Consider the following 13,574-nt stretch of genomic DNA (forward strand, 5'->3'; position numbering starts at 1 on the left):
ATAAAGTTGATTAAATTGTTTTAAACCTTTTTTATTATTGCTAAAAAAATCCATATTTTTGAAGAGCTATTAGGCTATAAAAAATTCATGTGGCCCTCACATTTATAGATTTCTGGTCATGAAGTCCACTATTGAAAAAAAAACCATGGACACCCCTGTCCAAAGTGAATTCAGGAATTAGACAGTGACTCTTAAAATGAGTATTTATCTTCAAATTACTTCCTTCTGGGAAGTTCTTTCCTACCCAGATTACTTTCCTAATTTCCCCTCAAATTAACTATAACTTACTTTGAACCAAGTACATGTAATATAGCTCTAAGTAAAACCCCACAAGGAACTAAATAGGAGAGACACACTAACTTTGATTTTAATGAGAGTTTAAAAGAATGATTTCTCAGTGGTCAGATCAATGTCAACAGTAGTTCTAAATCTACTAGTCAAAGGTACCACTGCCAGTAATAAAGCATTTTCCAAACCACGTCTTATGAAATGATGCTCATATTATGAAGGATGATCATTCTAGACGACTAAGAAAACATCTTACTGTCCAAAACACAGCTTTATTTAGAAAAGATTTCCAATTGTAGAGGTTATTATCTTTTCTATATCTTTTCCACTTCCCACATGACATACACAAGAGATGGTAAAATTAATCCTTGACTACTTTTTCTCAATAAAAGACATGCTAAAATGTACAGAAATAGCCAGATACTCACGGCTCAGGATCTAGTGTGTCATTTTTCTTCTTTTCAAATTGATCCTTCGAAATAGTCCTATACATCAAAAACACAAAACTAATGAATCTACCCGAGAGTAACTATATCAAATTTTTTCTTACAGCCTAACATATAAAAGGTAATTGGAATGATTTAGGTAAATGGTGGTTGGAGTTAAAAAGAGACTACTCATTGTATTAGTTGGTTAAAGATATTTATGAGTAAAATGCCATGAGTTTATGAATCTATAAATTTACCATGAGCATACAGTAAGTAGTATAGTTAAAATTTACTAAGAATGATGAACAAGGGAAGTAGAATAGAAAAACAATCTATAGGAAATAAGCCACCTTCAGTGATTAAAAAAAGGATGAATCTTTTTTTAAAAAAGCACGTCTAACATAGCAAGTCCAGTTTTCTTCAGAAGGTAAGGCATTATCTTCAATTTTTATAAATGGCTGAGTACCACCCAGAACTCATCAGTTCCAAGTCCTTTCTCAAAATTCATATGGCGTATTAGATTTCTTGCGACATCAGCAAGGAAATCACCCTTTTCCCCATCCCTTCAATAATCCCTTGGATAGAGATGAAGATCTCACGCAGTAATATCTCCCAACCTTGAACTGTTCTGTCTTAGTCCTGGTTGCTTGACTGCCTGGCACTTCTCTGATAATTTTGGAAATTTAAGTCATCTTTGATTGGGGAAAAAAAGGGCCTTCCTGAAACAGATATCCATTCCTGTTGGCATTTTACAGCATAGAAATAGCATTTAGCAATTTTTTAGGGTGACTCTTCATCATTGCCCCTACAATCCTGATAATCTGCTCTCTTGTGTCTTGGCAGGTGGATGTCCGGTTTTTAGGGTCCTGAAGACTGAACAAAGGCAGGAACACTAAGTCTGCAAAGGTTTGAAGGGATACCTCGGAGTTTCTCATCCACAGTTTGGGGTAGGGCATACAGTTAGCAAGCAGTTACTGCAGTCATTCCCATCCTGAAAGGAATTTGCTAATTCAGTGATGTCCTCCAGGAATCTGTCGTTTTGCATAATAACAATAATGATGGTATTTGGTACGCGCTTACTATGTGCCAAACCCTGTTCTACGCACTGGGGTAGATGCAAGGTTGTCCCTCGTGGGGCTCACAGTCTTAATCCCCATTTTGCACTTGAGGTAACTGAGGCCGAGAAGTGAAGTGACTTCCCCAAGGTCACAGCAGACAAGAGGCAGAGTCAGGATTAGAACCCACGACCTCTGACTCCCAAGCCCATGGTCTTGCCATTAAGCTAGGGAAGCACCTTGGGTTCTTTAACTTCCTAGGGACCAATAGTGCTTTCTTGTCAGTACCTGTCATATTCAGAGTTCTTCGACTTCTTTCTGCCAATGTGGAGCTGGTCTTAAAAATCAAAGTAGGGCCATGAAATGTTCTAAAATAGGGGCTTGTCTCTTCCACATGATAACTATCTTCTGCTAAATTGCTCAGGGTGGGCCAGGGAAGCCCGGTCTTAACTCGACTGTCCCTCTGCAGCCATATCTACACCATACTGTTCCCTCATGGATTATTTTTATATATGGCACTATTTCTCTCTTTAACCTTAGGAAGTTATCTACCTGACAGCTTGAAATCTTGGTCAACAAAGATGCTGGAAAATTCAAAATGGATTTTGCCAAAAAACTATCCCTGCTGATAAGAGCATTTGGGAGTCAAGTCCTTAAAAGGCCATTTTGCAAGAACTTCTTCTCCATTCCACATCTGGTCATCCCATTTCTTCTCCCAACTCAAATTCTGATTTTGAACTTCAGAGCTATTAACTTGACTGATGTTTAACTATTTGGCAAGTGACTAGAGAGTGCAGTCTACAAATTCTTGGCTTTTGCCGTGACTTCAAATTGGATGTTTGGTGGGAGCCCTGTAAAGAACTGGAAAAGTTCACACTTTTTGAGCACCCTCCTCAAGTTCGTGTGCTGAAGCCATTGGCAACAGAGTGGTAAGTAAAAAAAACAAAAAAACAACCAAAACAAAAAAGCAAAAACAAACAAACGAAACAAAACAAAAACTCCCCCCCAAACCTGTCAGAGGATATTCTTGGATAAAAGCTGAATCGAAAAAATCAGTCTTTGCGACTTAAGGCATTAACCAATTATGTGTTGCCGACTTGTACTTCCCAAGCACTTAGTACAGTGCTCTGCACACAGTAAGCGCTCAATAAATACGATTGATGATGATGATGATGAATAAGTACGATTGATTGATTATTATTACCAATAATTACAAATCACAACTTGATAGAGCATGGTCCTGGGAGTCAGAAGGATCTGTGTTCTAATCCTAGCTCCACCACTTGTCTGTTGTGTGCCTGTGGGCAAGTCATTTCACATCACTGTGCCTCAGTTACCTCACCTGTAAAATGGGGGTTAAGACTTCAAGTCCTCAGAGGGACTTGGACTGTGTCCAACTTGATTAGCTTGAATCTACCCCAGTGCTTAGTACAGTGTATGGCTTAACAAATACCATAAAAATAAAAAACTGCTCGCTGTTGACCTCTGAACATCTCTGATTTCACTGCTCAAAGGCCTGTGAGAAACACTTTGAGGCTTAAGAGAAAAGACCTAACCACGTAAATACACATTTTTTCTGGGATTTTTAGACTTCGAGTCCTCAGAGGGACTTGGACTGTGTCCAACTTGATTAGCTTGAATTTACCCCAGTGCTTAGTACAGTGTATGGCTTAACAAATACCATAAAAATAAAAAACTGCTCGCTGTTGACCTCTGAACATCTCTGATTTCACTGCTCAAAGGCCTGTGATAAACACTTTGAGGCTTAAGAGAAAAGACCTAACCAAGTAAATACACATTTTTTCTGGGATTTTTAGACTTCGAGTCCTCAGAGGGACTTGGACTGTGTCCAACTTGATTAGCTTGAATCTTCCCCAGTGCTTAGTACAGTGTATGGCTTAACAAATACCATAAAAATAAAAAACTGCTCGCTGTTGACCTCTGAACATCTCTGATTTCACTGCTCAAAGGCCTGTGAGAAACACTTTGAGGTTTAAGAGAAAAGACCTAACCAAGTAAATACACATTTTTTCTGGGATTTTTAGACTTCGAGTCCTCAGAGGGACTTGGACTGTGTCCAACTTGATTAGCCTGAATCTACCCCAGTGCTTAGTACAGTGTATGGCTTAACAAATACCATAAAAATAAAAAACTGCTCGCTGTTGACCTCTGAACATCTCTGATTTCACTGCTCTGCTCAAAGGCCTGTGATAAACACTTTGAGGCTTAAGAGAAAAGACCTAACCAAGTAAATACACATTTTTTTCTGGGCTTTTTAGACTAAACATCACAACCAATAAGTTGAGTGGGTGTTTTTTACATGTACTAACGGTTTTGGTTTTCCAACAAGGAGTCAAATGAATGGCTGATTCCTTTAACCAAGAAGGCAGAATTCACCGAAATCCCTCTCAGCCTCAAAGCTCTCCACCCACTCTCTCCATTTTACACATTGACTCTCTTTACCCAATCTCCTACAGTTTGCTCTTTCCAAGTTTGCCTTCCAACTGCCACCTTGGGTTCTCCCATCTCTGAGCCCTTGCTCTTGCTGTTCCCCTGGCCACAACTCCCTCCTTTCTGGACAAAATCTGTCAGACTATAACTCTCCCCATCTTCACTGTACCTCTATAACCCCACTTCCTACAGGAAACCCTTTCTGATTAATTCTAACCACTACTGTCACAACGATGGAGCAGCCACCCTTAGCACTTACATCCATTTTTCTATTGAATTCGTCGCCTATTTCAACCTGTTACAAATGTTGCTTGCTACTTATGACTTTGTTTCTTCTCCCTACACCCTAAGATTGAAATAATTTTGCCTTTCTGAATCCCCCTATTAGTCTGCAAGTTCCTTGAGGGCAGGAAACATTCATCTGGCTTCTGCTGTAGCCTTCTAAGCGCTTAGTACAGTGCCTTGCATTCTGTATTTATTAAGCGCTACTCTGTGCCAAGTACTATGCTAAGCACTGGGGGATCACGAGATAATCAGCCCGGATGCAGTCCCTGTCCCATGTGGAGCTCACAACCTAAGGGGGAGGGAGACAGGCATGCGACCCCCATTTTACAGATGAGGAAACTGAGGCACAGATAAGTTTTGTAACTTGCCCAAGGGCACAGAGAAGGTGCGTGGCAGGTCTGACTCCCAAGCCCTTGCCCTTTCCACTTCGAAACACTGCTTCTCTGGATAAAGATCACCGATCGATTGGCTATTTCCAGCAAGTCATTAACTTGTGAGTTCCAACCTCATTTTCAAGACTTAAAAGGCACCAGATCATGTGAATCAAGTTGTAGGAGCAATTTTAGATTATTCGGTTTAGGAATTTGGCCTTTGGCTTCTTTCTCCCTCCTGGATCATTCCACCACAGACTGAAATTTAGGGATAACATAGAAAACTAAAAATCGTGACTGAATCAAGTTGTAGGAGCAATTTTAGATGATTCGGTTTAGGAATTTGGCCTTTGGCTTCTTTCTCCCTCCTGGATCATTCCACTACAGACTGAAATTTACAGATAACATAGAAAACTAAAAATCGTGACTTTTATTACTTATTAGGAGCTCTGACTAAGAGATGGATAATACAGTATAAATTAATAGTGAAATGAGTTTTTTTGGTCGTTTGAAAGTTGGTGTGATCATATTAATTTCTTGACAACTTCATCCTCATTTCAGATTCAATGTGGTGGTACAAAAAAGGCACAAAGAATATCCTTCCCACTGCCAACTGACCTGGCAGCACTCCAATATATGAGAGATTATTTCTGGCTACTATGACCAGAAGAATGGGCTAGGTGTTAGGATAGACGAGAGTGCAGCTGGATATCTTCTAATTGTCTAAGAACGGAGCGAAAGGGCAGCTCACATGTGAATGAAAAGAGGTAAATCAGGGCTCCCGAATTTCTTCTGTATGCGGTAATTTAATCTCCCAAAATAACGGAACGGTCCCCCCATGAAATCTAATGACAAATCAGGAAATTCCAAGTCATAAAATTACTTACGTCTGCGGCTGTGAAGGGTCGTCGCCCAGGGTAACATTCTCCCCCTGGATCTCTGTGAAACACTTCTCACAGAAATGATACCTGTCAGCGAGAAGGCCATACTTGGGTGAACTGGTCCATCACAACACACAGCCACCCAAGCAACGGAGCCACCAAATCAGAGCAGGGCAGATCACCACGGCGAAGGGGGGACGTTGTTGGTTGATTGATGGGTCAGTGAGGACAATGAAAAGGAACAGGCGGGCAGGTGGGGAGGGGCAGGATTAGAGAACAGGGAAGGGAACAAACAGCACAGACAAAAAGGTAAGACACAAACAACAAGACAACACGCAGCAGAAAGCCAAGGCAAAGCATCGATTAGCAGTCGGTCTCATTTCATACAATACAGGCCATCATTACTAACAAATGAGAGGATGTCGATCGGATTCAAGGGCGTGAAATGATTTGCAAGGAGCTACTGATGCTATAGTTGTGTGTGTTCGAGATTTAGTCATTTGGATTTTGTTTTCATCATTTCTAATCAAGTAAATATGACTCCAGGCTCGAGACAAATTTCCCGTTGAAAAGTTAAAAGATTTTAGACAACATTTTACAAAGGAAATTTATCAATCGTATTTATTGAGCACTTATGGTGTGCAGAGCACTGTACTAAGCGCTTGGGAAATACAAGTTGGCAACATGTAGAGACAGTCCCTACTCAACAGTAGGCTCACAGTCTAGAAGAAATTTATGCTTGAAGTACTTCATTTTACTCTCCATATGGAGTCAAAGTATTCTAAACAATTCCAAAACACTGAACACCCAAAACTATTTTTTAAAATAAATTTGGAAAACACAATTAACTGAATAGCTGTTTAGTTAATTGGATTTTAATACAAATGAAACCAAATTCACATTCTTCACAAACATTTAACAGAAATGCAATTTTGGATCGGAGACTTTCCAGGCATTTATAAATATGTATATGAATAAAAAAGATTCACTACATTGTATAGACAATACTATCCATAAATGCATTCAAATTTTATATTTTAAAAAATTCAAGATTCAACTTTGATCTATCATTTTGGTTCCATGACCAATCAATAGCCAATCTGAGGTGTGCGGAAAAACCACTTGGTATGATTTGGCGGAAACAAACAGCGCCAATTTGGAATTCATTTTAAGGACATACAATTGGCACTTAAACCATTCTGAATACATAAATTCTTAACCTACGATCATCCGGAGTTTGGGCCTGAAGTCGTTAAAGGATTAAAATTGAAAAAAAATTTGTTAAATGTTTGGAAAGGATATGGTTTAAAAGCAAACGAAACCAACAAAAACGCAGGGCAGTGCTGCATAGAGCAGGATGGGTACAGGGATGCCATCAAAATAAATAAGCTTTATGAAGGTGAATTGTGAGCGCAAAGAATGAGTATAAGGCAGCAATGGCAGCACAGTAAAATGCAGTTTTAGTGCTGAAATGCTACATCTAGGATGCCAATGATGATTAGTATTACGACATTATAACGAGACTCAGAGGACCACACTGAACCAACAACTGTGGGATGAAATATGGCAGCTTGTTTCATTCACTCTCATACACACACCTAGAACATTATTTTGATTCAGGTGATTGCTTTCTGATGCTTCGTCTTCATGCACACAACAAAAATGATTAAAGTTTGAGATTACGCTCCCTGAACATATCAAGCAGGGTTTTTCTATTCATAAGCAATCAAATGGGTAATAAACACAGAAATATGAAGCCCAAATTCTTATCTTCTTTACACTTACTGATGAGAAATACAACAGTGCCAATGGAGACAATATGTATTATCACAGAGTGAAGGTTACAAACAATACCTATTGGAGGGCCAATATGTTGATTATAGCCTATTTCCACCTTAACGTCTAAATTCTGCCAAGAACTAGAACTCTGGCCAGGAAAAACAGACATGAGGTTTACTGCTGGAACAAGAGGGATCTTCATATTTTCAATGAGCAGAAGCAATACTTTGTCAAATTACTGTTTTGTTACTGTTGCTTTCACATAATCAAAATTACAGCCGAACAAACTGTCTTCTTCAATACAAACTTCATGCACAGAACGGTTATTGTCACTGCTAGGAAAGAAGGAAAAGTGGTAGTGCAGAAGCACAAACTGATTCCCCGGCAGCCAGGGTAATAGAAATCCATAGTCACGTGCCATCAAATTATCCCCTACACAAAGTAGCAATGGGAAGAGAGGATTCTAACCCATTTTCTGATTAAGCATACAGCCATGGAAGGCTACATGAAAGCTAAGAACTAAATAGCCATACAAACTGTATGTCTTAAAATAAAATTATCTTAATGTCCACATGCAAATTTGAGTGGTCAGAGGGCCAGCAAAGGTCTTCCTGGGAAAATTCAGGAAACTGTCAAGTGAATTACACTGCATTGCATAGAGATGCCATTGAATTTTGGAGTGCTTTCCGCAAAACAAATTAAACATAACAGTACCCTTGTTATGAGACAGGTTAATGTACCCTCGTTCTCATTTCACAGACAGGAAGCTGAAAGCTTCAAAATGTACTGGTGGCCAAACCAGTAACAAAAAATCCTGAATCGTCTATTCTAGTCCAGCTAGAAATAACGGAACCTATTCGGCCCAGAGCGCCAGGAAGCACATCATCAATCGTATTTATTGAGCGCTTACTGCGTGCAGAGCACTGTACTAAGCGCTTGGGAAGTACAAATTGGCAACATATAGAGACAGTCCCTACCCAACAGTGGGCTCACAGTCTAAAAGCACATCGCTCCTTGTCCCTTATACCTGATGCCTGCATTAAGAGAAGGATCAACCCTGGGTGGCAACGGAGGGTTGCCGTGATGGTTTCCATGTGTTTATTTCAGAACAATGTAGAACTGTTGAGGAGAGGAGTAGCAGCAGCTGTGCTGTCAGCAGAAGCACTGTGTGCCTGGTTATGCTAATCCCGAAAGGCTTCCCCTGTTACTGAACTGGGGGGCAAATAGCTCCCTTTACTGTAAATTACAGACTGGAACAACCGAGTCACTTCAAGGACGGGAGACCTTGGGAGGTCACTTAGTCCAGGACATCTCAGCCTTGATTTTTGGACATACTGGTTTGGTTGAGCAGCCGGTGGCTTGAATGGCTGCATGCATGCCCTATACAATCCAAAATGGAGTTCCAAAAACCAGGGGGTTGCTCTTAGGAACCAGGGCAATAGCATAACTGGGAATTAATAACGATAACAGTTATTAAGCGCTTACTATGTGCAAAGCACTGTTCTAAGCCCTGGGGAGGTTACAAGGTGATCAGGTTGCCCCACGGGGGGCTCACGGTCAATCCCCATTTTACAGATGAGGTAACTGAGGCGCAGAGAAGTGACTTGCCCAAAGTCACACAGTCAACAGTTGGCGGAGCCGGGATTTGAACCCATGACCTCTGACTCCAAAGCCCGGGCTCTTTCCGGTGAGCCACGCTGCTTCTCCGGGATAGAATGAGTGTCTGGATTAATGTGGGAGCAGTTTGGATGGAGAGGAAAGTGGAAAGAGAGCGGGCTTGGGAGTCAGAGGTCACGGGTTCTAATCCCGGCTCTGCCACTTAGCCGCTGTGTGATTTGGGGCAAGTCATTTAACGTCTCTGTGCCTCAGTTATCTCATCTGGAAAACGGGGATTAAGACTGTGAGCCCCATGTGGGACAACCTGATTACCTTGTATCTCCCCCAGCGCTTAAAACAGTGCTTGGCACATAGTAAGCACTTAACAAACACCACAATCCAGTGCTTAGAACAGTGCTTCGCACATAGTAAGCGCTTAACAAATGCCATCATTATTATTATGCAGTCAACACCCACAGTTAAGCAGGACTCTCCTCAAACATCCCATAAAGATATGCATCTATTCTTGCTTTATAAGACTGCCAGAGAAGGGGCTTCTAAAGACTTCCTGGTCAAACACTTCAATGTTTAACAATCTGGGGACCATGTAAAGGGCCAGAGATTTGACTATAAAACCAAAGAGCTTGTATGACATGATATGAAAACATTTCAGTGAGTAAGGAATTAGGCCAGGGAAATGTAACTCATTCATCAGGAGTAATGAACTGGTGCCTAAACAACGCAATGTCTTAGCCCGACCTAAAAGAACCAAAATCGGTAGGACCCTTAATGTACTGAACAAAATAGATTTTCAAATACAGGCCATTCTGATAGTCTACACTATCTTCCTTTTATTTAAGAGGGGCCTACGTGTCATAGCAGCACCACAAATATCAAACCTGTTTACAATTTCTGGAACTGCGGCTCTACCAGACTTTGACTACACTGAAGTTTTTCCAAAAATATTTGAGAAAATACCTGAAGCACTTAATCACATATCGGCTTATACATTACAATTTAATTAGTTTAAACATGCTTCAGAACTGTTTTTGAAAAGCTATACTGTGGTCCCAAATTGGTCCTTGGATTTAGTCCAACTCATGTACCAGTTTACATGTCCATTTAGCACAGAGGGTACAAAAGTCATGAATGAGAATAAAATTTAAATCAAAAAAAGTTTCATAAGGTGACTTCAGACGTTTACTTTATTTGGAACTACAAAATGTGTGTTGCTCAAAGAGCACTTTGGCTGGAAACTTAAGAGCTAAGTAGAGTCGGAAAGAAGATATTTTCATAATCATTTATGAACACACATTTTGGAGAAAGAGACATTTACAGGAAAAATAATTAAATGCCATCATTTCTTTCTAATCTAGCTAATGTATTTTGGCATTTCAAAAATCCAGTGATAATATGCTATCAATTTAAGTATAGAGTAAGAATGAAAATTAATGGCTTTGTAGTCGAGTTAAATTACTGCAGAAAAATGTGTTTTGCTAGTTTCATGCCCATAATTGTAAATTCTGCACATTGAGTGTGTACAATACAAAATCTTTTCCTCTATAAATCCTGCATAACTGAACTAATGTACATACTCCCTGATCTTTGTAAAACAAGACAGTGGCCCAAGACAGAAAGGAAAGAAATGACTTGCAAATAGTTCTTTTTTTGGCAAAGTCAAAATATCTTTGTGATAAAAACATTTCAAAATAGTCTTCTGGATGGGCACTTCTATGGGGTATCTTTGCTTTACGGATGGTTGACTTTTTTCCTAGTCCCGATACTATGAAGGTTAAGAGAAGCTATGGGGCAGTTCTGTCCTGGCCCCAGCAGTCAGGTGAAGATATTGTTGTTTTTGAAGTGGTTACTTCCATTAAAAAAATTCCCCAACATTTTAAAGAAACCGCCACCTTCAAAACACATCTTGAAAAAAGCGGCTGTGATCACTGGGAGAAGCAAGGATGAAGAGAATATATTTCAAATTGCAACAGCAATGTTCCCTTATGCTTAGACCTGTATTTATTTACAATTTTATCGCAAAAATGGTTAAAATAATTTTAAAGAAACAACTCAGAATCATCAGAAATTCACAGGAATAGCAACCCTCAACCACAAATTCTGTAGCTCCAAACACTTTTTCTCTAAACAGCAAAGGAAGCATAATTCTCCACCTCCTTCTTTCTCCTTTTTATAAAATGACAATATTCTTAATTATCATTAACCCCAATCCAAATCAAAGCCATTGCATTATGAACTTCTATCTAATTCAGATCTGAACATAAGAGCAGCAGGCATCAATCCATGTTAACATGAAGATCCACTCCTCTAGATCTGGATGGAAAAAAGGAAGCCATTTAAATACGATTTTTTTTAAAGAGTACATCATCCTTTTTCATCACAAATACTACTACTCTAGAGCATTTGCAACTTAAGAAAACATGAAAGTGAACAGTTTTAAACAAACACAGTTTGCTTCGACTGTGAATGGGCCTTGAGAAAATTGTTGTTACAAAAAAAGAAATGTTATCAAAAGCTTCCAGGAAAATACCCCTTAAAACTACCAATAAACTATTTTCACATAATGCTAGGCCTGTTATTTTAAATGAATAGCCCCCACCTAAACTGAAGAAAAAAACAAACCAAAACAGAAAAACAGATCTACCCCAAGCCCTACCCTCCATGTTCTTTTGGTGCTGCTAAATTAACAACTAAAAATAGAATCAACATTGGCTTTTCCATGAAGCAGTGATGATTCTGGACTCCTTTTACTATTCTGATTGATGATAACTACAATTGCTTTTAGAGCTTAAGATAAATGCAATTTGCCTACCCTGAAAACATGAGATCTAAAGTACTTCTTTAAAAACGTCGTAACAATGACCCACTTACAAATTATAAGCAATGGGCTTTTAACTAGAACATTTCATCAGTAGTGATGGCATAGCTTTTTGGGAAACAGCATTCTTGAAGATGTGGTCCAAAGTGAAGAAAGTACCTTCAGAATACGGTAGGTTAACTGTACATTTTCTAAGTGAATCAGAAATGAACACGTCAATTTTGTACTTTTTTATAGTTTAAAAGAGTTTGCTCGGTCCTAGGACATTTGTACCTATGTGAATGTAACAGGTTAAGGGACATCGCTTTTCTGCCAAGTGGAGAGGAAAAAAAAAAAACATCCGCTAGGCTGCAAAGAGATGAGGATATTTTGTCACTGGATCTTATTTTCTGAGGCTAAAGCGGGAAAATTTCTTGGGGCTTACCTATTCTGATAACTGTAGTAGGTAGCATCACGAGGAATTGTACATAGCTGCTTACCATAGCAGCACAAGGTCTGTGGAGAAAACTCATACTGCAAAACAAAAGAGAAAATACCAAAAATATTGCACATTTTCCACCATTATAAGATTAATTATGGGAACTTAAATGTAACAAGATTTGTTTGCTATCACCCCATGCTGTGCACCCCGGTGGAAAATGTTCATTTTAAATAGACACTGAATATGCTCCTTGAGGGCAGGGATCATGTCTACTGCTCTTATGAACTGTACACTCCCGAGTGCTTATTACAGTTCCCTTAAGCACCCAATAAATACTACTGATTGACTGACGGTATTTTTAGATAACATTTCCAAGAGTACAAGAGGCATAAGCCAGTAAGCCATTAACTGCATCTTGTAAAAAGCCCCAAGGTGAGGTGCTCTGAACTCAGGGATTAGTAGAAATTGAAGCAAAGCTACAATGATTACAAATGTAACTCACTAGGAGTTGGAGCCTTGGGAATTCAAACTGCCAATCCCTATTAAGGCTTTGCCTTAATAGAGATATTTCCTATCTCTAGCCTGCCTTAGATGATAGGATAGTACCCTAAAAATAAAATCTGCAGCGGCTGTTTCCTTGGGAAAATCAGACTCGTGGTGGATTTAAATTTGGTTAGAATCATTTCTGACATTTTCCAATTGTTTCATGGATTGATGAAGCAAAAATATGTTGGCCAATCTTATGGGTTTAATTTTACTGCAACTTCACCCATGATCCAGAGGCTTTTAAATATGCCTGATCGCTTTTTTTTCTGCAATGAGAAATTTAAATATTACCTTGCGTCCACAGCAGTATCCCAGGGACTGCATAACAGGATCAATTTCTTGTTCAAAGACTTCTGCGAGCTTAGTGCAAAACTTATAGACTCTGGAAGTTTTGCGGTTATAAAGCCAGGCATTGTTAAACATTAACCAAACATCATCCACATACTGCCAGGGCTCCTGATACTGCCCTGTATCCAATTTCCGTTTAATGGTGGAAAGGTCCATGGGATTCTTCACAATATCGAAATAATCCTTTAAAATACAAGAAACATACTGTTACATTTCAGCTCACTAAACAATGTATTTCTATTTATTGGTACACGATATCCAAGTAAAGCCATATTACACTAGATGGTAA

At 39.3% G+C, this 13,574-nt stretch overlaps 1 protein-coding gene across 3 annotated transcripts in view; it reads right to left on the reverse strand.

The window, feature by feature from the left end:
- LOC119942542 (CREB binding protein) overlaps positions 1-13,574 on the reverse strand; it is a 211,747-nt gene that overhangs the window by 25,811 nt on the left and 172,362 nt on the right. For all 3 annotated transcript variants that reach the window (XM_038763376.1, XM_038763377.1, XM_038763375.1), the window contains 4 exons: positions 13,229-13,468; positions 12,395-12,483; positions 5,766-5,846; positions 717-773 (listed from right to left, as the gene is read on the reverse strand). In XM_038763376.1, coding sequence (XP_038619304.1) covers positions 717-773; positions 5,766-5,846; positions 12,395-12,483; positions 13,229-13,468 — 467 coding nt within the window. The remainder of the gene's footprint in view (positions 1-716; positions 774-5,765; positions 5,847-12,394; positions 12,484-13,228; positions 13,469-13,574) is intronic.

The sequence above is a fragment of the Tachyglossus aculeatus genome, chromosome 21 (assembly GCF_015852505.1).
Source record: "Tachyglossus aculeatus isolate mTacAcu1 chromosome 21, mTacAcu1.pri, whole genome shotgun sequence".
NCBI lineage: Eukaryota > Metazoa > Chordata > Mammalia > Monotremata > Tachyglossidae > Tachyglossus > Tachyglossus aculeatus.